The 25,439-nt window shown below is 39.1% G+C and overlaps 4 protein-coding genes across 4 annotated transcripts; all 4 read right to left on the bottom strand.

The window, feature by feature from the left end:
- Positions 1 to 1,395: 1,395 nt before the first annotated feature.
- On the bottom strand, positions 1,396 to 5,106 carry LOC5507492 (sex-determining region Y protein). The gene has a single exon (XM_032376206.2). It carries the CDS (start codon positions 2,728 to 2,730, stop codon positions 1,927 to 1,929), a length of 804 nt encoding a protein of 267 aa, XP_032232097.2. The 5' UTR covers positions 2,731 to 5,106; the 3' UTR covers positions 1,396 to 1,926.
- A 2,349-nt stretch (positions 5,107 to 7,455) lies between these two features.
- LOC5507494 lies at positions 7,456 to 13,637 on the bottom strand. Its single transcript, XM_048728369.1, has 5 exons — positions 13,317 to 13,637; positions 12,027 to 12,275; positions 11,273 to 11,431; positions 10,718 to 10,942; positions 7,456 to 8,692 (listed from the first exon to the last, which is right to left on the bottom strand). Exons 1-5 carry the CDS (start codon positions 13,554 to 13,556, stop codon positions 7,910 to 7,912), a joined length of 1,656 nt encoding a protein of 551 aa, XP_048584326.1. The 5' UTR covers positions 13,557 to 13,637; the 3' UTR covers positions 7,456 to 7,909.
- Positions 13,638 to 14,568: 931 nt separating this feature from the next.
- Positions 14,569 to 15,987, bottom strand: LOC5507501 (retinol dehydrogenase 13). Its single transcript, XM_001628083.3, has one exon. It carries the CDS (start codon positions 15,932 to 15,934, stop codon positions 14,984 to 14,986), a length of 951 nt encoding a protein of 316 aa, XP_001628133.2. The 5' UTR covers positions 15,935 to 15,987; the 3' UTR covers positions 14,569 to 14,983.
- Positions 15,988 to 16,714: 727 nt separating this feature from the next.
- On the bottom strand, positions 16,715 to 24,903 carry LOC5507495 (cilia- and flagella-associated protein 57). The gene is made up of 15 exons (XM_032376203.2): positions 24,148 to 24,903; positions 23,656 to 23,918; positions 23,022 to 23,352; positions 22,572 to 22,711; positions 22,327 to 22,492; positions 21,630 to 21,956; positions 21,361 to 21,534; positions 20,897 to 21,058; positions 20,337 to 20,540; positions 19,199 to 19,609; positions 18,460 to 18,762; positions 18,145 to 18,261; positions 17,851 to 17,982; positions 17,628 to 17,771; positions 16,715 to 17,230 (listed from the first exon to the last, which is right to left on the bottom strand). Exons 1-15 carry the CDS (start codon positions 24,613 to 24,615, stop codon positions 16,922 to 16,924), a joined length of 3,651 nt encoding a protein of 1,216 aa, XP_032232094.2. The 5' UTR covers positions 24,616 to 24,903; the 3' UTR covers positions 16,715 to 16,921.
- Between the last annotated feature and the right edge of the window lie 536 nt (positions 24,904 to 25,439).

The raw sequence follows: 25,439 nt of genomic DNA, 5'->3' as shown, positions 1-25,439 counted from the left end.
GAACTTGTGTGTTTGTGTGCGGGCTTTTCTTTAAGTTTGTTATTTAGTTGTCATCTCATTTTGCTAGGATGACAGCATGGTGGTGGACAAAGACTCTTTACGAGGCTTGTTCAAAGGAGGCTCCTACGTGCCCAGCATTGCTGCGTGCATATGCAAACAGGCCACAACCATCAACACACAACACCACAACACAATTGTACCTCGCTCGGTTGACAAAGACTGCCAAGAATGTTGGTGAATTGGCCTTTCAGCAGGGCCAGCATTGATGGACTAGTGATGTTGGCTACTTTGGTCAACAATGATGGTGCTGTTTGCACGGGGCTTTTAAACGCAGAGCAAATTAACACACAAGGAGAAAATTTACGCAGTCATAGAAATCCTGCATACCATTAATAATGTAAGATGGTGTATAATATAAAGACGTCGAGGAAAAATCATAACGTCAGAGCTACAAGCGAGGAAATTTAACGTGTTAAGAAATTTAACGTGGTCACACACTTCAAGTGGATAATCATTTAGCTTCACGTTTGACACGTCACCCAAAAAGTCACGCACCCACACACACGTCACGCACACACACGTTACGCACGCACACAAACATACTTCAAGTGAACAATAACAGTAATAACTTCACGCAGACAGCTACACACTCTTTACGCAGACAGTCACACACGACACGCAGTCAGTCACGCACGACACGCAGTCAGTCACGCACGACACGCAGTCAGTCACGCTCGCACATAAACACTGCAAGTGGGCAATCATAAACATTATTATACAGGCAGTTGCAATGGTCGTGGTTGTTTGCGTGACAATGGTCGTGGTTGTTTGCGTGACCTTCTTTGTGTGACGTGTGTGGCTGTCATCTGTGTGCGTGACTTCATAAACATAACCAGTCCTACACAGGTCATCCGGACCTTAAAACATTCACACGAACAAACAAAACAGTCACACGTCGCGTAGACAGTAAAAAAACACGCTCATGCATTCACAAGCGTGACGCGCGTTTGTAGGTAATCCCAAACATCACACGTATCGCGCGGACAGTAACAATCGTCACGCACACTATAAATAACATATCACAACATCAAACAGACCTAACACACGTCATGGACAGTTACAATCGTCACGCACACTATAAATAACATATCACAACATCAAACAGACCTTACACACGTCGCGGACAGTTACAATCGTCACGCACACTATAAATAACATATCACAACATCAAACAGACCTTACACACGTCGCGGACAGTTACAATCGTCACGCACAATATAAATAACATATCACAACATCAAACAGACCTAACACACGTCATGGACAGTTACAATCGTCACGCACACTGCAGTCATTAAGTCACTCTGAACACGCAACCGCCCATCTTTTTCATTCATGTAACGCAATCCTCCGTCATGTCTAACCACCAATCTTACATAGCCTGCTACGGCTCTTACTAAATAATATAAAACATTACACCTCACAACAAATATGTATTTCAAAGTTTATTAAAAAAGAAAACGATCTCACCAATAGCCAAATATTTTTTTAGTATAATCAACAATATCATATATTTACAGGGTTCAATAATAAAACTTGACTATTTACAGTAACTTTGAGAGGCGAGAAGTAAGAGGTAGATGGGCTATGGGCGTTGAAACAAAGATGACAGACGCATTTTCGGTCAAAATCGAGGAAAATGGACTTCATAAATCTATAAAACATTTATGCTAACTAGGAAAGACCAATTGTCAGAAATAAAATGCTATCTGAACATCCAAATTACATTTGTACTGGTCTTGTTTATGGTCTACTACTTTATATGGAATGAATCGCGTCACGCCAAACCACCATCTCTCGTTCACTAAGTCAACCCTCTCGTATTGTTCTTGTGCCTTTCAAGGGCCAAGGATGTTCGTATGCTCTTTACCAGTTCACTCCTCTGAAGTATTGGATCCTACTAGGGTCTACCATGGAGGGTAAGTGCACGTTTTCTCCTTTTGCTGATTTAGTGGGATCGTTGGGAGGGCTCCCCGGTCTACAGCAGGGACAAACCGGGCATTCCTCATCCTTGAAGCTGTAAGATGGTGGCCAGAAGGTCGAACTAGCGACCATGAGTGTGGGATACCTGGACGGTGATGCAAGTACACGAAAGCGTTCGTAGTTTGAACGGAATACCTCCATGGTTTGCTTAGGTCCGTAATCGCTGCTTCCGTTTGGACTCGGAGATCTGGTAGATACATCCGCACGACATAGACGCGTGTCTCGGGGTTTGACCCTTCCGGGTTCACTGTACCTGTTAACAATCCGGGGCTTCTCAGCGTTCTCTAGTCCGGTGCCCTGTTTGGTATTCCTCTTGCTGCCTTCGTCCTTTGAGCTCTCGGCTCGGCTTTCTCTATCCTGCCAAGCGGTCTCTTTCTCCTCCTCGCCAGGGCTGTGACAATAACACGAGTACCCAGTTGTTCGACTAAGCGAGCGTTTCTTAACTCTTCGTCTTGGTCTGTACTTGTAGTCTGGATGCTCGATCATGTGAAGCTCGTTCAGAAGTTTGGCCTCCGCGAAAAACTTTTGTTTCTCTTCAACTGTGAGTTTGCGCCACTCTGTGCCGAGCATTTTGCTAATCTGGGAGTTATGGAGCTTGGGGTTTTCCGCAGCCAGCTGTCTTCTCTTCTTACTAGACCAAATCATAAAAGCGTTCATTGGGCGTTTTATATGGCTTCCGGAAGACATTTTGCTTGAGTGTATTACGTGATTGCTCAGGAAGTAAAGTAACAGAGTGTATTACACCGTGTGTCGCGAAGTGGGCAGCCGTAGAACTTTGTACTGTTGACAAGCACGATTACAAGATAACTCAAGACTCGGATCAAACCTTCTTATAATATGGTTAGGAACAAAAGAGCTGTAAGTGTTATCAAATATTCATAGCGATCTATTCACAGGAGAAAATACACCAGTTTGACGCTTGCCATTCAAAAGTAATTTCTGACACATTTAGAAACAGAATAGCCCCAACTAGACCCTTCATACTAAAGATCACTCCCATTGCTAAGCTGTGATCGGCAGTCGCACACCGATTAATTTGGCTAATTCAAAGCCTACGCACATTTTACATAATAATCATCAGTACTGTGTTCTAAACAGTCTTTGTTACCCATCTGGGTAAGGCTGCATTGAGTGAAATCCTATTTAGAAATGGCGCACGTCTCTGTTTAATAATTCACGGCGACACTTACCCTCCCACAATGCCTTCATTTGTAGGCGCCCGTAAACGGCTTATTACCAAGCCAGTACAAAGGTTATACGGTTAAATAATCAGGCTTCGAGCTGGGCGCCGTGAAAAGGGGGATTAATTGATAGAAGCCACACAAAAATATTACAAAGACGAAGAACAGTAAGCTAGGCTAAGTAACCTAATGTTACGGTACACAGGGATTAGAGGTAGAGTATTTAGTGGGATGAATCGATGAGAAAATAAAATGTTTCGTAGGAATCTGATACGATATAAAAGACATAAAATGATATTTTAAGAGCTCAACCAGCTGTATTAATCAACTCAAATTTAAAGCAAGACGCACTATCAAACTTAAATTTAAAAAAGTATATCATCTAAGACAAGAGTGCAGACAAAGAAGATGAGACGAAAATAACAAAAGTTAATTTTGTCTTCTTAAAAATGTAAAAAAAGCAAATTTTATAAAGGAACCATGTCAAGTGTTTGAGAAATGTAATGAACAAGGACTTCAATGATGAATGTAAGAAAAAAGTAATAAAAAAAGTAATATCACTAAGGGTAGGTAACAATGGAAAGTAAAATTAGCTATATGTAATACGAAATGCAGCAGCCATCAAAGAAATGTGTGAAAGTCATCGAAGCCATTAAAGTTTTATAGTAGTTAAGGTATTTCAATACTGCAAATGTAGTGATAAGGCTATTCGATGCTCTCGAGGACTATTGTTAGAAAATACTATTGATCAACCCGAACGCAAAAAAAGAAAACTTATGATTATGACAAAGATAATTTTTCAAGAAATTACGCTACGTGACGAGAATGGAAGATGGGCAAATTAATTTAGCTTCCAATAAGGAATATTTCATAGTATGGTGTAGGTAAAAAAGTCTTAAAATGCTGGATAATATTAAAATAAAGCCATCTGCTCAATAAAACGAAGAAAGTGTGCAAATAAGAATAGGCATAAAATGGCAAGCAATCAAAACAAATTTTAAAATAGCAACGACATTTCATTAAGCCAATGAGCCGCACACTTTTTTTCAGTTTAAAATACTTATAAACATACACAGTTCAAATGGCATTTATGTTTTCTGATTATTTCATTAAAAAATCGTCTTTTGTCTTTTTTTACAAACTACACTCGCTGCTTTTCAGTTCATTAAAATAACTTCAGACGTTATTATTAGTTGCGGCAAAAAAGCGCTTTGTTCTAAGTACTTTTATAAACATCTGACTCGGCACTAAACACAACCCAATACGTGACTTGAGTTTAAACGTCTGGTATCACGAATGACGACAGGTTTTCCTGTGTTATCGTTACTGACAGAGTAAATGTGCTTTTTCTTTCTCAGTGTTCAAACTTAAATACGCAATAACAAGCACGATGCTCGATAAAGCAATTAACACATTTGATTCTGATATTGTTTTAAGTCATTTTTTTCCTTTTTTTAGATCTTGTTGTGGTCGTAAGAAAAATTATGAGGCGATTAAAACCTTTTGCAGTTAGCCGCGACCGAAAAGTCCGAAGTGACATCTTGTCGGCACATTACAAAAATAGAAGATTACTATGCTCATGTGATAAAAAGATGTAACAATTCCATACTTTGAGAATTACATAGAAGTACCATCAAATGTAAAAAAAAATAAAAAATGAAAAAGTCGAATCTTTTGGGATAAATACTTATTATCCGGAAAAAATAGCATATTTTTTCCATGGTAAAAGTTGTTTGTTGCAATAAACAGCTAGGATCATAACTAAAATTGGAGGTATCAGTTTACCTCATTATTATGCAAAATAGCAGCCATAGCCGCGGCGAGAGAACCACGCAGAAAACGTTCTTCTGTCGGCCGAATAATACTCCTACCTATGATTTATTGCGTTTACATACATTGCATGCTAGAGGAACCCGGACGCCTTGTTGTAAAAACCAATCAGTGCAATCGTGGCGAGAAAATATTTATTTTAAGATTTACGGCCAACGTCACTCAAAATTTCGCCCTCATGTGTGCCCGATCGATCTGAGAAAGTTGGGATTTTCGTAAGGTCCGGACGGTGTCAGCAAAAAAGGAAATGCATCGACAGAATTTACAATAGTTTTTCTTCATTTTGATGCTTTGAACAAGCGAATACCTCGTGTGTACCCCATGTACCATGGAATCTCACGTCCAGTACCTAAGAACGTGTTTGAGGTAACTCGCATACATCAAAGTCGTAGGAGAAAGGTAGCCGACTAAAACAAGCAAGAAGCAGAGTTGTGGTAAACCTTTTTTGTCTTTTCTTTTCGTTTTGGTTGGGGTGCTACTGTAGCCGTTGCTAATAAAAATAATCGATGAAATTGAAAGGGACTGGCCTTGTGAACACGTGAGATACATGACAAGTGGAATTTTCTGCAGTATTCTACAATAAATCATTGTATACCTATCTTATACCATGCTAGATGGCAACTTATTTTACGTAAATCCAGTGCATGATGCAAAGTTTGAGTGGATACTGCCAAATAAACAAAGCAATTTCTGCCGTATTCTCTTTGGCTTGGTATAAAGATACATGCCTACATTTAAAGACTCAGGAATCAGAAGTTTAGTGCTTATACATCAAACCCCTGTTATCTTTTCTTTTATAAAGATGAAAAATGTTCATGTAAACTAAGTTGCACCCTTTAGTCAAGCGGACAGAATTTCTTTTCAAAAATAGAGAGTTCATGTGGGTGTAATTTACAATTGATCATTCAGTTATATTATTTTGTAATTTTCAAAACATTGTCAGGCTAAAATAGGATGCCTGATTTAATGTAATTTTCAAAACATTGTCAGGCTAAAATAGGATGGCTGATTTAATATCAAAAATAAAATTTTTAATGTTCGAAAATGATCCTGTCTGTTGTCCTATATTTTCTGTAGGGCTTTCATGTCCCACACCACACCCATACAGAGACAGATCCAGGGGTGGAAATGGGGGTGATTTTCTTCTGAAGACATTATATAAGTTAACTGTCACCAAATTTTTCTCATACAGTATGTCTGCTTAATGCTTTGGAGTATTTGGAAAGGGGTTGTTGGGTTGGTTTTCTGGAGATGATGGTGGCTACAGTATTAATTTCTGGTGCCCAAGTGCAAAGCGCAGGATCACATAATTCATCGCTAGAATACGCAAAGTAAATTAGTGGCACAAAATAATAGAAACAATGCAATCTCAGCATATTACATTCAAAATCATGATCATTTATGCTGCTTTACCACACTTTTAGGCCAAAATACTCTCTCTCTCGCTTATAATTTTTAATGTTTGAAAATGATTCTGTCTGTTGTCCTATATTTTCTGTAGGGCTTTCATGTCTATACCATATTTCTAATGAACACACCCATACAGAGACAGATCCAGGGTTGGGAATGGGGGTGATTTTCTTCTGAAGACATCTGAAGCCATCATATAAGTTAATTGTCACCAAATTTTTCTCATACAGTATGTCTGCTTAATGGTGTCCAGTGGAGTACAATGACTTAAGTGAACTTAAGTAACTTAAGTAAACTTGCACCCAGAATAGGTTGTTCAAGTTTAAGCCCCCTCTCTCTCTCGCTTATTATTAAGTACTTTTATTGTTTGATACATTCACTGTACGCCGTTGTATTTTGATCACACCTGAAACTATTGAGAAAATTAAATAAAATCTATGTATAATCTCCGGCTTTATAGTAGACCCCTGGTATGAAGTAACTTCCTTGAAGAACAGTTTAAAATAACTTAAATACCTCGTGAGTTTGATAGAAAAACAGAGGGGCGGAGTTAGAAGTTCTCTATTTAATTTTGTATCAAGTAAAACTTTTACACTAGTGTTTTAGTTGCTGTACTTAGCTTATTACAACGCATTAGCATCGAGTCGACGGTGCTTCCCGGGTCTGTGTTCAGCGTTTAGTGAACTATAAGTGCATGTTTTTCGATACTGAATGTGGCATTTTATTTTCGCGGTGTCAAACAGCTTCAAAGAAACGGTTAGGCAGTATAATCGTACTCCCCTTAGCGCCGCCATTTTGTTTCAAGTGATAGCTTGGCATACAAATACCAAGGGGGAGGGGGTGCATACTCTGCTGTGATTGGATGATTTTTTTATTTACAAAATGCATCCAATTTTAGTTATGATCCTAACTGATAAATGTCCTCTTTTCTAACCCTCCTTGATTTAAAAAGAGGAATTACAGTAAGCTAAAATAAGGCTCATTAACAGCACATTGTTAACTCCGTTTTTATTACCATTTAAACAAATTTATATATTTTACCACTACTGTACTTTTACTAATCGTGTATTCATTGTTACAAAATATAAATGGAGACTTTATTCAAGCTTATTTTATCATTAACACAACACATCTAAAAAAAGGCAAAAAACCCACTATTTCAAATAACATTCCATGATTCTTAATCTAACAGCATAAAATAAGGCCTTTAAAATTTCGCGTACAGGTGGTTACAGCTTTCAGAGAATTCGCAGAGAACACCGCTATATTTTTATGCGTAAATAAAACGATTTTCTTGTCATTGTAAAAAAAACGACGGCTTAACACTTGAGATACCATTGTATGGATAAAAACAAATACCAAAAAGTGCGTAATTCAAAGCATTATCAAGAAATACGGCTTAACTATTTAAAACTAAATTAGGTATATAACATTCGAAAATAATCTCAGTGGTCAGAGTCGACCTCGTACAAAAACCCTGTACCCGGCATCAAAACCCGGTTATACGAGGTGCTTTGCACAAAAACCCGCCACTTCTCCAAAGATGCAGGCTTGATTCTACCCGATCCTCCTGCGCCAATCAAATCACACGCTTCTCTGCCAGTGAACATGTCCCCGGTCACTTTATCAACAAGAACAACCTCTTTTTTATCAGAGATCTTTTCTGCTTTAGTGAACTCGAAAAACCCTTTCCCGGGCTTAAATATGAGGTCATTTTTTTGCACAAATGTTCTAATGTCTACGCGCTCATCGACATCAAGTATTTGGAATCGGGAAGGGTTAACAGGGGTCAAACCCGCCGCATCGATCGCCGGTGCAGTGTAAGCAGTAGTACGCCCAGACAAAGTATCAAAAAGCTTGTGCAAGTTTCGATTCATGCCTGGACCTCTGCCTCGTACCTCATCCTCGAATACCTGTAAACTGTCTAAACCTTGCTCACGGTAGCATATAGCCATCAGGAAGTCTACTATGGAAGCGAACTGATCTAGCTTAAGGTGCCACCCACATGTAATATCAGCGAGCTGGCGATAGAAAGACTCCGCTCCTCCGTATCCAAGACACTGAATGGAGTAGATCCTAACCCCGAGCTCCTCGTAGAGCTTTTTCGCCTCCTCCCGCCAGTTTATCTTTTGTGTGTTGAGGTGGTAGGAGGGAGGGTGCGGGTTTGCATCGCCAATCATGACGAGCGCACGCTGGGAGCCTGGGGTCCAGGTTAGCTGCGTGCGCACCTGTGGGGTTATAATTTAGATTGTCTTTGTTGAGGTTGATTAAAATATTAGGTCAAGCTTGTTAATGATCGGAAAGGTAATCAAAAGGTTAGGTAACGGCAATTAATAGTCACTAGTGTTATCAAAGGGTTAGGCCAAGCCGTTTATAATCAAAGGTGTATTCAGAAGGTTAGACCTGATTTGCTAGGTTGGAATAAGAGAGAAAATAGAAAGGTGTCGTTGCGAAGCCTATTTTTAAAATGTTCCTCGTTGTAATAATGATTGACAAGCGGTGTGTGTCATGTACGCGTGATGACTTCGAACATGGTCATTGAACAGAAACTTCGGGTTCTATTAGTTTTGCTGAGATAATATCTATTGCGATTGGACAGAAGAGCGAACTAGAGTAATAGTAAGCATATACATAGCACTTTAGGGAAAGTTGTCTAAATTACCTTACTTACTTACCTTACTCTTATATGTATGTGCTATTAGTAAGTCGATAGATGCTTCCGAATATCAAGTGATTTGAGAAGGAATTTTTTCTGGTATTTTTCTGGTATTTTTCCAGCATGGGAGAAATTGTCTTGATTAGTAGCTTTTGGAGTTCACGAATGGCATGTACTGTATACTACCATCTAAAACGCAAATCTATATCACCTCAATCAAGAGACTTTGAATTAACCTTAGAAACCGTACATCGTTTATTGGACTTGTTTCCATAGATAGACTAATTTATAAAAAGGCTTTTCTGAACTTTTCTGAAAAAGTATCCAATGAAGACTTTTTCTCAATTTTAAAAATCACTTGATTAAAAATATAACATCTCGAGAGGGCCAGTTTGGGTTTACTTGAATTGTCTATGGTGCAAGAATATAACTCTATAGTGCGTATTTTAGTAAATTAAAAAAAAAAAGCTGTAGCCATGTATTTTGAAATAATCAATAAACAGGTAATTTATTATTTAATTTAGTGAAAGCTGTAACTTAGTTATACACAAAGTAAATGCTAAAGTGTTTTAAAGGGGCCCTTTCAGCTGCCATTTTGTCATCCTAAAAATAGCAAGTGTGAGAAAGCATCCACTTCCATCGCCTACTTTGGGGAGGATGCTGTGATTATTGCGATTAAATTTGGTAAATGTAAAGTATAAAGCTTTGCTTTTTTATGTAAATTTTATGCATAGTGTATTGTGATTCTTAGAATTAATGAATTACTGGAACTGTTACATATTTTTGGCAGTTTTAATCTGATTTTTTTAGAGCCATAGTGTGCCAATACTGGGAAGTGCATGTTACAGAGAAATTAAAAAAGCAGGGGGGCACAGTCATACCACTACTATTGGAGTTAATCGATTAACTCTAAGGAGGAGATACACGAAGGAAGTTCCAGTATTTGAGAACACTGTTCTTAACGCGCCAAAACAATCCCGCCAAATTAGCACCCTTCAAGTAAGCTAAAAATAATACACATATCAAACACAAAAAGTATCAATTTGAGAAACTATAATAATAAAAGAGGACCTGTGAAAATAATGTCGCTCCTTTTTAGCTTATTGTATTTAGTCAAAGGAAGGTGTTTTCGTTCAGACTTTCAGAGGTTTTGTTTTACCATTTGTTTGAGAATTAACAAAGGCTTTACCCCTGTTGACATGTAATAACCAGATATTTATGCCATACAGAGTAGTCTGGTTATTGTATGTCAACACCTCCTTGATGTCACGGAGATCTATAACGGCTTGGCTCAAACGGCGCAGATCTGCGCCGTGCAAACCCCAAATCATAGCTCGATAGCTGATTGGTTTAACCTTGAGCAGAACTGCGTAAGGGGTCAGGACCCTAAGATGTTTCCACTTAATAGGTTTTTTTTCCAGTTTAGAATTGATCACTGTTTACTGGTAATTTTCTAATAATTTTAGGAAAACTGAGGGGCATGGCCCCCCTTCACTTTTATCTGTCCTCACCTTGTCGTCCCCAAGCACACAGGCAAAATGATTGATAATAAGCTGCACTGTATAATAAAACAATTATAAGATAGCATATAACATACCTGTCTTAAAACCAGTTCATAGCATTCATCCGAGTCATAGCCACAAGTGGATGAGACGTTCTTCACAAAGTCTGTGATTTTTTTCTTATCTGAGGAGAATTCTATCCACTTTGTGTCATAAGTGGCTTCCTTATCTTGGTAGTCACCATGTGCAAAGATGGAAATACGCACCCCCTTTAGCTCTGATAGCAGCCGACCAACTGTCTTCTCTACATGTTTTCTCACCTAAAAATTAAAAAGGAAGAAAATTAAAAAGGAAAAAAACATTTTCAATATAATCTTATACTCTTCTGAATTAAGAAACCACTATAACCACACTAGCAATATAGGAGTTCTGAAAATCTCTGAATCTGAAAAATCTGGGCACAAAAAGATACCTAATTATGCAATCTACCTATTTCTTGAGCTCACAGATTAAGACCCCTGCTGTTTAGAGAAAATTCATATCATAGAGTACTCTGGAGACAGGGGAAGTCTATAGATATTGTCAGCATGTAAAAGGCTTCAAAAGTTTTCTTTAGTTAACTTTATACACGAGTGTCCAGTGCTCTTTACCTGAGCGAGACAGGGGTACATTGAGCCAGTGGTGTCGAATGAGAATACTATCTCCTTTACGTCAGACATACTTGATGCACCTGCTGTTCCCATGGTTGCTTTTGGTCTCTTGGTGGGAGGAGCTGTATCCTCAGCGTTCTCTACTTCAGCAGCTGCTTCCTAGAGGGGGCAAACAGGACTAAAAATTATCAATTTCTTTGATAAACAGTATCTACAAGCAGTCTCTGAACAGATGTTGGATATGAAGATGGTTTCTAGGTGGTAATGCTTTCAGTAGAGTAATAAGGGATCCACAGAGAAAAGTGCATTATCAGGTCCAACTGTAATTCGCTGACCACAGAAGGGCAAAAGAAAATAGAAAACCAATAGAAACATTTTATAATACCATTCATGTGCCACTTTTTACCAATAAAGTTTCTATTTGCAACATGTGACCAGTCGGGAGTAACAGATTGAAAATTAGTTAGATGTCATATATTGATCCAGTACTTAATTATGTAATGGAAGCCTTTTAAACATTAATATTGAATTCTCTATATTGAATATTGCAAAATTTGTTGATAACAAAGATTATACCTGTAATTTTAAGATAAGTGGCAAATAAGAAAATGCAGCCTATTCAAAAAGGAAAATGGAAGGAAAGGAGATGAAAAGCAATACAAAGAAAAGAAAACCTAAGAAAAACTTAAATCTTGGGAGGGGAGGGGTAAGCGCAAATATTTTGTATAAGAAACAGGTATTTGAAAATTCACACCTCTGTTTTATTTCCTTTTCCCCTTGCTGATTTTTCATCTGGTGACACCTCATCTTTGACAGCTGCTTTTGATGAGCTTGTTGCCATAGGAACATCAGTATGTACCTCTGTGTCATAGAGGAACTCTGTATCTGGAAGGAGCACCCTGTTATAGGATGTTGACTGCACAAAAACATCAAAGTCATCAAGCTTTCCTTGGTCAAGCTTAAACTTAGCAGTTTCCTTTGGGATGTTGAGAATAGTTCGAATCTGTGAAAATCAAAAAAAACATTTTTTTTTTACAAATTCTGAGAGCAAATCACACTTCTTGGGGCCAGGATGGTCAAATTTACAAATTTTACAGTTGATACAGTGCAATGTGGTGAGGAATAAGTAGACATCTCAGACAGCCACCATAGAACTCATGTCTGGCCACACAAAACAGCCTAGAATCAAAATTGCTGTTTTATGGAAGAAACTGTGAAGTACCCAGAAAAAGCGAGAATCAATAAAATTCATGCCAGTTTGTGACAGGAAACAAACCTGGAACTGATTAATGAGAGTCACTCCTACTTGATCACAAAGCGTAGCATCGGTAGCTATGGGTACCTAGAAACTTTGAGAGTCTCGCAAAAATTTTGCAGTCTAGAAATCTCTGCGTTTTTAGACAAGTCTTGAAGTCTCAATTTTTATCAAAATTTTAGGGGTTTTGGATTTTAAAACGTGACCTCAGACTTTCTGATTTTTTTTAAACGCAATCAGTTTTATGTTGTTAACATGTTATGGGTTTCCCTTTCTTTTTTCGAGTCTCGAGTCATGAGCCTTTGCTATTTGAACAGAAACTTTAGCTACTGTAGCCAGGTTTATTGTTACTCTACTTTCTTTCTTTTTTAAGCTGAAGTTTATGACATACAGGCCCGCATAAATAACCTTGTTTTTTTTGGGTGGTCAGACTTTTATAAGAAAACTCACTCTACTCACTCACTCTACATACTGTTGTCTTATTCTGCAAAACGCATTCAGTCCATATTCTTTGTGTAAGAAACTAAACTAAATTTGCCATTTTTGTTTTTAAAATTCATTTTTTTGCTTTGAGTTTTTCTCTGTCCATTTATAAACATCAATTTGACTAATGGTTAAAATCACAATAAATAAGTAAGTCTGCTAAATAGCTATAGCATTCTTGCTGTAGCTGAAGCAGAACATACTTACTTACACAAAGTCGTGTAAGTTTGTTTGTGTCTTGTAACGCCGTTATTTCGTGCAAATAAAGTTAAGTTTAAAATGATGACGATTATCTTTTACAATTACCTCCTCGCCGGTGGCGAATAATCCATCGGACTTTCTTCGTACGACGATCTCCTTGTGAAAGTGAATAGTCTCGGGTTTTGTAAGTTGATAGAAGCCCTTGCCAGGTGCAAACTCCAGCTTATTTTTCTCAACAAACGCCCGAACAGACGATCGCTCAGTGACTTTTAAAGTACTGAACCTCGATGAAGAACATGACCTTGCCTCAGACGAAGTCTTGGCCTTTGATCGTTTAGGAGGCATATTTCACTCAGAAGAAAAGCTTTTTCTTCCCCCACAGCCCACCGAGCAGCTCAAGCATCACTCGACAAACTCGCCCAGGCACGAAAACCACAGGTAAACCAAACAACAACAGAAACAATATTTTTTTTAGAAACAGAAGGCTAGAAAACGACCTACTTTTTAATTGTAACTCTTCTCTTAGTGATAACAACTGGACAACTAAATTCTTCATATTTATCTTAGACAAATGTTTCCGTTGTTGTGAAAACAGTCTAACTTTATGAAATCTTGCAGCATCAAATATTACAATGGGAATTTTCACAGGTAAACCAAGTAATAACAACAACAGAAACAAGAAAACAACCTACTTTTTATTTTTATGTTTAAGGTTTATTGTAACTCTTCTCTTAGCGATAAAAACTGCTCAACTAACTTTAATTCTTCATATTTATCTTGGACAAATGTTTCCGTTGTTGTGAAAACAGTCCAGCCACAGGTAGCCCAATCTCTTTATTTGTCCCTAATGATATTTATGGTAAACATAGGGCGAAAAAAAAATTAGTGAAAAATACAAAAACAACTTGTTAAAAAGACATTCGGGTAAAAGTTTAAATCGCGAATCTTGAATCTTGAAAAAGACGCATAAGGCCAAAGAACACGCAAAAAGTAAACATAAACACAACACTAGACTACACAACATCTTTTCAACAAGTTGTTTTCATTTTTTTACTAATTTTATTATGTTAACTGTGTATATTATTAGGGAAAATAAAGAGCTTGGGCTACCTGTGGGAGCGAGAGAAGAAAAAGTGGCGTGCGGCCAGAGCCGCTATGCAGGCTAGCATTTCAGTGGTTTCCAAAGAATTTTTATAGATAATTGACTGTGCAAAAGCAGAACAATTCCCTTATATGTCCCCAAAAATATGCTTCTTCTTATATGGGAGGAAAACAATGTATTGCAGATCAGACTTTTGATAAACATGAAACTTTTTCACAAGCATTCAAGAATTTTGACTATTGAAAAACTCAGTGGTACAATTCTTTCAATTTAATATTTTACCGTTTCTACAGATTTTTAACAATTTTGTGGATTCTCTATGCTAGTGGTGATGTTACAGTTGTCTGGCATATAATAAACCCTCTCTACCCTATAATTACAGCATGGCATAGCACATTATCAGGTAATCTCCAATCTTTTAGAACAGGCTACAGTGCACATTAAAATGCATAATCCTATTCTGCCTGCGTACCCAGAATATGCATCCAGGGTAACTGGTATTTTAATTTTCTGTTGAAATGTTCAGTGAATTTTAGCCCTCCACTATAAAATGTTTAGTATAAAAGAAGCACCGTTTAGAATCATTCCAAGATCAAGTTCAGTATTTAAATATTTTCTAAGAAACTGCATATCAGGTAGAAAGGCTAATATTAATTTTATTCTAAAATAATCACAATGAAACCAACTTAGCACTGAGATCCCAGAGTTTCTTTGCTGCTTCATCATCTTGTGCGGCTTTACTTGGCTCAGCCACTTGGCAGTCATCATAGTACAAGCCAGTCTCATTTGCATGTTCCTCAGACACAGCACAGCAAATTTGTGTCTGTGCACCATGCTCGAGACTTTTAAAAAATACTTTTTGTATCGGCCAAAGGAACACTTTGATGAATTTACCCCCAGGGATATCCCTCCCTAGATCGGTCATTATAGTACCAGGATGAAGAGAGTATGTTGTTACACCAGTGTCCTTGAGCCTTTTAGCAAGTTCCCTCGCAAATAGGACATTTGCTAATTTACTGTTTGCATAGCGTGATAGCATTGAATATTTGCTCTCATCGTTCCAATCCACAAAATCAATTTCGGAGGTAAAAAGATGAGCTTTTGAAGATACGTTAATAATTCTGCTTGGAGCAGAGCGCTTCAGCTTGTCTAGTAGCAGATTGGTTAAGAGGAAATGACTCAAGTGATTCACCCCAAACATCATCTCGAATCCATCTTCTGTTCTCTTGAAAGGAATCCAAGCCACACCAGCATTGTTCATCAGAATATCGACTCTCTCTTCCTTTTTGTTAATAACCTCAGCGAATTTACGGACAGAGCTAAGAGAAGCAAGGTCTAGGTGTTCTACGAAGACTTGCTGACTGCCTGATCTTGCCTGGATATCTCTAACTGCAGCGTTACCTCTGTCCAGGTTTCGAGCGCCGATGATGACTCGTGCACCGCGCTTTGCCAGATCAACTGCAGTTTCTTTCCCGATGCCTGTAGTGGCGCCAGTAATGATGACCGTCTTGCCGTCAAGTCTCGCTTCACTCTTGCACACTCTTCCTTGGCAGTGCTCACGGATAAAGTACACAGCGATAGCAAGAACAGCAACGATGACGACGTTACGTGAGGCAGCCATGTTTTCGTTTACTCTCTGAAGCACCACATACACTTTAGTCTCTTTCGCAACCCCCAGCGGTCGGAGTCTCACACAGGGCTCCCCTGGGAGCGTTGTGTAACTCCGCCCGCTGGGGACTTCATACACTTGACATGATGAAAATATCAAAACAAGGGCGGTAGGATAGTCCAAGTCTCTAGAGACACTCAGTATTTGAAAATTTGAATTTCAATCAGAATTGTTGTCTGTGTGCACGTAGTGAACTTTTAATATCCGCTAAACTGAGACAACTTCCACTTTTCTTACGTCTAAAGTGATCCCAATTTAACGCCCGACCTAATCCAGCCGAAGTGCGTGCCTTGTAAAATTACTTCGACTAAAAGTATATTGTGACTAAAAAATAACAGCTACATCCTTACGGTTGCTAAACATCCTCCGAGACCAAGGAGTTTTTCTATCTCTAGAAAGAAGGATGGTCCCCAATTACTAACAAATACAGATGTATCACCGTTCGTGGCTTTTACGATAGCTTATAGCTAAAAATCAGAAAATGATATAGTAGCCTGAGTATCTATATACGCGAACTCCATCGCAGTTTTTTTTAATGGCCGCGCGAGAGCTGGAACTTACATCCGTCAGCGACGCAGGCTGTTATAGGGGTGAGAGAATAAGCGGTACATCGACATATCCACCCTAGCACTACCTATACAAGTACTACATATTCTATCATCATCATCCTCTAGGCCTTACTCTGCTTTCGACTGCTTCTCCGACATGGGATTGAAATAACTGCTTCTCTTCTTATAAACACCGTCTTTTATTCTCAACTTTTATCTATTTACAATGAATATATCCTATATAAAATGAAGTGTTTAGATAGTCTTGATTTTTGGACGAGAGCATATCAACATTATTTGTCAGTTTTTCACAAAGTTTTTCACAAGGTCATGTTTTACAGTGGGTTTTCACTCAATATTTACAATTCAGATTTTCCATTGCATAAAAGCTTTAGATAACAGGAACAGGCGGTAGTTTACCACCAGAGGGAGGTCTGTTGTAACCTAGATTTTCAAGATCTTTTATTTGGCTTCTAAGCTTGCGAATTTCCGATTTCTGGATGTCGACTATTTTTTCCATGTGGAAGAGCTCGTCGGATTTCTTGTCGTCTGCGTTATTCTGGTCGTCTGAGCCCGCGTTTCCTTGGTGCTGCTGTTTGCGCATGACACCTAGTGCGGTCTCCAAGTCGTGTACTTGGGTACGTGCGATTTTGAGCTCACGTCGAAGGTCATTTATTTCTTTGATAAGCGTAACGTTTTCCTGTAAAAAAAAAAAAGAAATACATAACCGGTAAGTTATTTTTCAAAGGCATAGCCAAGAACAGGTTCAGAGCCCCCAAACACAAACAAAGGTGTGTACACAGGATGCGCAACCACCCCCACCCCCGACCCTCGCGGCCAAAAAGTGGTTAATTTCTTATTAAGGTATCTTCAAATACTATGCTCTTTCCATATGATACCTTTGACTGCGCACCCACCCTTAGCCAATACTGGGTACGAGCTTGACACACACACCTGAATTGAAATTTTAGAGGAAAAGCGTGATAGCTAAAATATGCCCAACCTTTCGTTGTAGGTGTTGTAGTTGCTTTTCGCGAATGTACTTCTCTGATCATAAGACCCCAAATCTGTTTCGATCATGTGTTTATTCAACTAACCTGCATAATTCTGACATTATCCGCGCGGTGAATTTCGGAGTCTTTGGTGAGTTTCTTGCGCAGTGACGCCACACTTCGCTCCAAGTGCTCACGTTGTCGAGCGTACTCCCGCTGGATATCGGCATCGACGCCGGCGGACTCAGGCTATCCATACAAATCAGAAACCAATACTTAGCGAAAGCGTTAATTGCCAAAATAGGGGTAAGTCAATATTCTAGCCTACCGTTTCGTCCTGTACGTATTTCTGGTACAACGCCTTAACATTTTCTTTCAATTTCTTTGGCTCTTGGATAAATCCAACGCAGTTATAAAGATCGGTCTTAAACCTTTTGACAACCGCCTCCACATCTCGGACCTTTGGAAAAGACATATATCAGACAGAGAAAGTGGAATAAAGAAAACAATACAAACGTCTACATTATACAAAGTAATCGACGTCATAATAGGCCTCATCACACAGCGTCTGTGACGTCATAGAAGACCTCATTGCGCAAGTCACATATGAGGACATGCCCACCTTCTGTCTCTCCTGGTGCATCTCTTTGTCTGTGGCTTTCAACTTGAGCCTGAGCTCGGTGATGTTCAGTTCAAGGCTTGTGTTCTGCTTGTGGAACCGCTCAAGTTCACTCTCCATCTACAACCAAAATTAGAATAATGAAATTTAACGTCACATAAAATCTAGAAGTCAAGCCAAGTCAAGCTATGTCCGTCAAGAAGAGAAAAAGAAAAAAAACTCAGAAATCTAGATTTTGAAAAACTTACTACTAAAAAAATTACGTCAAACAAGGACGAATATAGTTACAGTATACTGTTCTGTGTATGTTCCTCGTACCTCCTGAATTTGTTCCTTCATTGCCTTTATGTCGTTCTCCCGAGGTTCGATTTGCTTCTTCAGTTCCTTGATCTTGTAGTCCAGTACAAACTTGAACTTCTCCAGCTCCTGGTTTTTCTTCTTTAAGTCGTAGATCCTCTTTTCCTTGTCTTGGATCGTCTCGTCACGTTCCTGGATTTCTTTCTTCAGCCCATAGATGTCTTTTTCTAGCGATTTGATAACACCCTGAAGCTTGACATTCTCGTTGTGTTGGCGTTGAATTTCCGCCTTGTAGTCGTCGATTTCCTTTTGCAGGCTTGTGAACTGTGTAAAGAAAGTGGCAGTTGAGAAACAGCGTTACGGAATATCTATATCATTCTTCCTTATTATATCATTTTGAAATGGGCTAATTCATTCGATATCCAAACCCCTCATAAAAAAACTCCCTTCTAAAATTTACCGCTCGGGAAATCAAGGATACCTGAAAATCGAAGTATTGACCCATACCTGGAAACTGTTGTATTACCTCCTGGAAGTTTCTCAAGACTTACCAATCTAAAATCCATACCCAAGTACCGCCTGGGAATCGAGGTATTATCCCTTACTTGAAATTAAGGTAGTACCCCCTAGAGGCCCCTTTCTACTGGAGTCCACTTGATGGAGCACGAATACTGAATGAAGTTAAACCAATGGTTTTGTTGCCATTATTATAAAAGTGATAGTGAGAAAATGAATAAATGGTCGGTATGCCCTGCCTTACCTTTTTCCTCATTATTCCTGTCTCTCCTTTAAGCCTTAGGTTCGCCTCCTTCTCCTCTCTCAGCCGTCGCTCGTACTTGTTCTTGATATCAAGGATCTCCCGATCTGCATCTTCCTCTATCTGCTTCTTGGTTTCTTCGTACTCGCGGAGTTGTTGCCTTGACTCCTCTTGAGACTGGTCCAGCTGAGCAGTCTTTTCCTGTAGTTTGTTCTCGTAGTACTCGGTAAGCTCCTCAAGCACCTGTTCTCTGGCTTCCTCCATCTCCGTCAGTTGGCGCTCATAGTCTTCCTGCATTTTCTGGCTCTTCGCCTGTAACTCCTGGTATTTCTCGTACTCGGACATGAGCTTTTGGTTATTGGCTGACTCGAGATCTTGTAACTCTTTACTGTGCTTCTCCATGTGATCCGCAACCTTTGAATAAACGCAAAAGATGAGCTTCCACATCCATTCCAGTTTAATGTGATTACGAAAACGACGAAATGACACGTTTAATGTATAAATGCGAAAACTTTTTTCAGTACTTTCTCCCAAAATTTGCTTAGCAAATGTTCTTAAACTTACCTAAGACCAGCGATCTAGTAGCCGACTGTAAAACGTCGATAATACATCCCAGGTGGGTGGGGGAGCTCCCCAAAAATGTAGAGGGAGATCGTCTTATCTTTTAGGGTATAAAATTTCGACCAACTGCTATTCCTTAGAGGGTGTTTAGCGGTTTCTGATTATGCTTAGAATCTGCTTCTCTTAGGGTTACAAATTCCTTCGAATCTTAGGGGTAAGAACTCTGTTGACCACACCCAAAGTGTTACCTCTTAGAGTTAAAATTGATTTTGCCGACGATCACCCCCGTCTGTTTTTGTCAGAGTCGCCTCCCTGGGCCATACATAGATCAAAAAGACTGGGTTTTATATGATCGCGCTTTATTGCAGGCGATCATGAATGAACAATTATATGGAAACCCACCCTGATATCATATTGAAACCACTTTTCGATCGGAACTCAGTCGGTTGCGATCGTACCGCCACATTAGCTGTGTCCGATCGAATGCACGACCATATGGTAACCAGAAATCGATAAAAGGGTCGACAATCAATCTAATAGCCGTTGACCAATAGCCTAAACTGCCAAGTTTATAACTGACCTCTTCTTCGTGTTTAGCCTCCTCTTTGTCCTTGTCGGTCTTGAGGACTTGGTTCTTGGTCTTCAGGGACTCCATCTCTTGGATGAACTTCTCGGTCAGCTCCTTTATCTTCTCGTTGTAGTTCATGTCTTTGAGCCGTAGCTGGTACTCGTTCTCCATCTTCAACTCCTCAACACGAGTTTTCAGCTCTGCCATCATTGCATTCTAAAGGGAATGATCCACACAAGACATTATTTTCTTGAACAATGAGAGGTGTACTTGGGGGATGTAAAAATCAGCACAAATGTAAAGTTTATACAGTCTTCTGTTATCTTTTTCCCTTCGTCTAGCAGCATTTAAAGTACTTGAACACATTTATCTTAAACAAGTTTTTTTGTTTCCAAAATGTTTTGGATGGTGGTGCCCAAGTTAGAAGCTTAAAACCAGTGTAGGTTAATGACAACATCCCACAGCTCTACCAATCAAAAACGGTCGTCCTGCAGATGTAGCGTTTTAAATGAATAGATTTAAAGCATATGAACTCTCTGACAGATGGTTGAGTGAGACCAAAGAACACATACCTTTTCCTCAAGGTCTGACTTGGTGATAAGGATCTCCTCGGCATACCCCACTTCCTTGTCCCTCTTAAGACCACGCCCTTCCTTATCAACAGCCTTGTAGATGTAGAGAGAGCCATCCTCACTTGCAGTAAAGAGATACTGGTCATCATATGACATGCGCATCTAGATTAAAGAGACACAGTAGGGTCAGTGAGACAGAACTATTTCAGAATTAAAAAAACTGAGAATCAGCCAAACACTAAAGAGAAAGAGAGATTATACCGAATGAATTAATCAATTATGCTCTAAGCTATTAGCATTTTAAAACCCCAAAACGTATTAAGAATGACCCATCCTGAAACTGGCCCAAATCTCAATAAAGAAACTATAGTAGATGCATAACTCATGACATTATCAATAACAAAGAAGTTATGTTGTCTCATAGAATGTCACCTTAAAATAGCTACAAACAGATGAACCTGTACCTTATTAATGGATCCAGCATGGACTTGGTGTTCCTGCCACTCTCCTGGTACAGTCAAAGGAAACTTCATTGCTCGTAAAGTACCTGATGCAGTACCAGCAAACAACATCCGCCCTGACCTGGACATCACACACTGTGTGAGCACCATGTCAGATGCTGGGACTTCACGGAGTATCTAAGAGAAAATTAAGCATGATATGAGTGACTCAATCATTTGAATTAAATTTTGTAAATGGTATTGCAGCTTGCCATAGAATGACTTTTACACACCTGCGAATCACAAATTTCCTTGATAGTTCTGTCAGAGCCAACAGCAAATGTTGTACGCCCATCGGGTGATACTGTTACACTTGTATAGCTACAGGACTTGAGTACACTTTCTCCTTCACGCTTGTAGTTGTACACATTCCATTCATAAACTGCTCCATCCATTCCACAAGAAATAATCTTACTGTCGTCCTGACTCCAAATAACTTGGCGGACCTTACCATTATGACCCTTCAGGTTTCCAACATTTTCAAACGTGGTTGATGAGTAAAGCTGAATGACATTACCATGGACAGCAGCAAAAAGATGACCACCATTGCTGAATGAGCACTGTAAAAAAAATTCAAAAGATTAGCTATATTTCAACTGTTAAAGCCGCATTGTCACTAGTTTACTTCCGGTCGATTACGTAACAATATCCGATGATTTTTAAAGGAAAACGCAAAAATATTTCAAAATATTGAAAGCAGTGTGTCTATTGGAAGTTTTTTAGAGGATGTGATTGATAATTTAGAGCGGATTGCCTGTTAAATATCTCGGATTCTAATAGATTCTTTTGTCTTTTAACGGTTGAGGTTTCCGTCGGACCTCCGGAAGTAAACTGGTGACAATGCGGCTTTAAGGTGTAAGGTGAACTTATAACTTTTTTTTGTTACAATTTAGACAGAGACAACAGATCATCCAATAGTCATCAAATTACCTCTCTGCATCCTCGAATAGTAAACTCTTTGAAGTATCTAATGTCATCAATCAGCAGGTTCATTAACCGCAGCTTGTCGCTAAATCCAACCAAGATGTATAGACCAGAAGGATGCAGGGCAATGCTATAACATTCTTCTTGGAATTCTTTATATGCCTCCAGAGAGCTAGAAATACAGAATAAATCTTGTTAGTAAGTCAAACTAAGAATGATCAAGTAACAGAAACAATAATAAGGCAACTTACCAAGTCTCATAATTCCATATTCGCACAGATCTATCCAAACTGCAAGTTGCTATCAAAGGCTTTCTGATGCAAACATCCATTCCAGTGATAACCCCATGATGGAAAGATTGGGAGAGAAGCTCAAAAGTTGCAAGATCACCCTGGAATACAAGCAAATTACTTAGAAGTGAGCATAGTAAACAGGCTTAATACCCACTAAAATTATATGACACCATGTCAAAGTGATAAACAGCTGTTCATGCATTAAGGCTCATACAAATAGTGTAGATCTTTAAACAATGCCTTGTGCTTTTATCTATCAAAATTACTCAAATTACTAACAACAATTAGCGATTTCTTTCGTTTCTTCTTTCCAGATTCCCAGGGCTGAAATATCAAACTTGATTAAAGAAACACTAAAAAACAAGGCAGAGATGAACAACTACAATAGTAACTTCCAGTTCTACACACCTTTCCCAGGTCTGCAGTTGACAGTGTGATGCTGTAGAGTTGTGATGTGCTGGTGCTGCACACCAAAGTCTCCTCAGAGGGACTGACAGTCAGATCCTTTATTTCCTGACTTTCAATCATTTGCGGGTCAGGATTGGTTGTATCAGTTGGGATTCTAATCTCTCTGCTCTTTTTGTAGGCATCTTTCTCTTCTGCTTTCTCAAACAGATGGACAGTGCCGGCACCACCAGAACAAATAAAACCTTTGGAGTAGGCAGCAATGCATGTGATCTGGGGATATGCTGTTTGGGTTGGGGAAGGATCTGCTCCAATAGCAGCAGTGCTTAGTTGTCTGAAATAACAGAAAATTATTTATGTCATGTAATACTTTAAGGGCTTCAATAAATCTCAGCATGTTGGTGGGTTCCAAAATGCCTAAATTTCCAGAAACCTATACACCAGGGATCATTAATTACCTCTTTAATATCCACTGCCCCTATGTATGTCTTTAGATTTTTTATCAAGGCCTACCTCCCCTACAAGTCCAGCTCCACTACACCATAAAGTTAACAGCCCACAGCATTCAAATAGCCTTCCCTGTTTCGCATAGTTAAAATGCAACTTCACTTGGTATAAACACAAGTTGGATTAATACCTTGCAGTGCCTGGAGCACTTGGTCCACCTCCCAAAACACTGAACTCATTCTTTAGTTCTCCAGACTCAAAAAGAAGTAAGCGACCGGTGTCTGTCCCTGTTATGATCCTTTCATCAGAGACCCATGCATGACACAAGAAGTTCTGTGGCTCCATCTTTTGGAAAGCAAACTGTTTGAGATTACCCTCACTGTAGCGGAAAAGCTTGAATATCCCATTGCCAACAACACAAAGCTGTGTGTTATCTTGTGGATTAAATGAAACCTAAAAATAGATAAAGACGAGAAATGAGAAAATAAAATAAATCAACATATGATGTGTGCTAGATATTTTAATATCCTCACTCAGGTATATATAAATATGTTTTAATATAAGTCTTTCTTTTGAAATATATTGATTACATTTTCTTACATACATCACAACCATTCATAAATTCAAAACAAAATAAATCATCTGCACTTGTAAACAATTTGGCTTTTGCAACATGTCTTACCTGGTAAACGGCGGAGTCCTGTTGATTAGAAGACTTGGTAAACGCCATTACTTTGGCTTTTTCCCATGTCCAGTAAAGCAAAGTCCAGTCGGGTCGGCCAGACTGTGAGACCAAATACTTGGAGTCTGGGGAGAAAGCCAGGCTAACAAACTCTGCAGACTGAACTTCGGGATGACTAAGGACTTTCTTTTTTCTCAGAGTATGAAGATCGTAAATAGTGATCGTGGCTTTTTCACCCTTTTCTGCAATGGCAACATATCGTCTGTTTGGGCTAACTGCCATCGCTGTCATTCCCACACTTTTATCAGATCCAGGGATAAATCGCTGCGATTTCTGATCGATGTTATACAAAATGCAGTTCGACCCCGCTGGATATATGATGGTTTGTTCATCCAAGTAGCAGATATTACTGGCTACATCGGCTTTCAAGCCGAAGCAATGCCTCGGAGTGGCAACAGCGATCGACATCTTGGTTGTAGATCGAGGTTTATCGGTTCACTTCTAAGCGAAATGCCCTTATCCGACAATTATCTTCAGGCTTTTAGAGGTACTCTAGGAGTTCATGTGCAAACGGTCTCCACAAATTCGCCAGATCGAAGAAGAAACGTATTCAAACAGTGGCAACAACTTGTTGGTGTTGAAGCATCTCTCATTCTACGATTCAGTTTTCTGTTTGGTTGCTAAGGAATCAAGGCCTGGTTACAGTGGGTACCGCTGACCTAATGACCGTAGGTAACGATCCGTAAAAGACAGGAAGCCCAAATAATCATACGAAATCACTAACCCGTTATATATATAAAACGCCGAAATACTAGGTAATTAAAATATATATATATTTAAATATAATGATTTAGAATGAATACGTAATTGCCTTTTTATAAACCTTCTTCATCTCTCTTTGAGAACCGGACCTGTAGGATTCTGCACATCATTTTTTCTGTAAATGACAATAAAAGCGTACTTAAAACTTTTTATCGCAAGCACTATTTGTAGCATGCATAACGAGAATGCAAAAAGTGATTCGTGGAATCTAATCACCGCATTTTTTCTGTCTTGCGTGCTGATTGCTAAGTACCATGAAAACATACCCCTCCTTTCCAGTCCAGGACCTAAATTCACTCCCCAACTCCTTCTACACTGCTTCTCTCCCCAACCCTACGGACGAACACTGACCTTAGTAATAGTTGCTCAATATTTTTTCCCGAGCCTTTTTAGTAATGTTTGATAAACGAATTTTAGTATTTGGCTGGTGCTGGTCCCTTAAGCACTTAAACGGGAAAAGGGGTCAGAGG

This window comes from Nematostella vectensis, chromosome 1 (assembly GCF_932526225.1).
Source record: "Nematostella vectensis chromosome 1, jaNemVect1.1, whole genome shotgun sequence".
In the NCBI taxonomy this organism is placed as follows: Eukaryota; Metazoa; Cnidaria; class Anthozoa; order Actiniaria; family Edwardsiidae; genus Nematostella; species Nematostella vectensis.
This window is presented reverse-complemented; position numbering and strand designations above follow the sequence as displayed.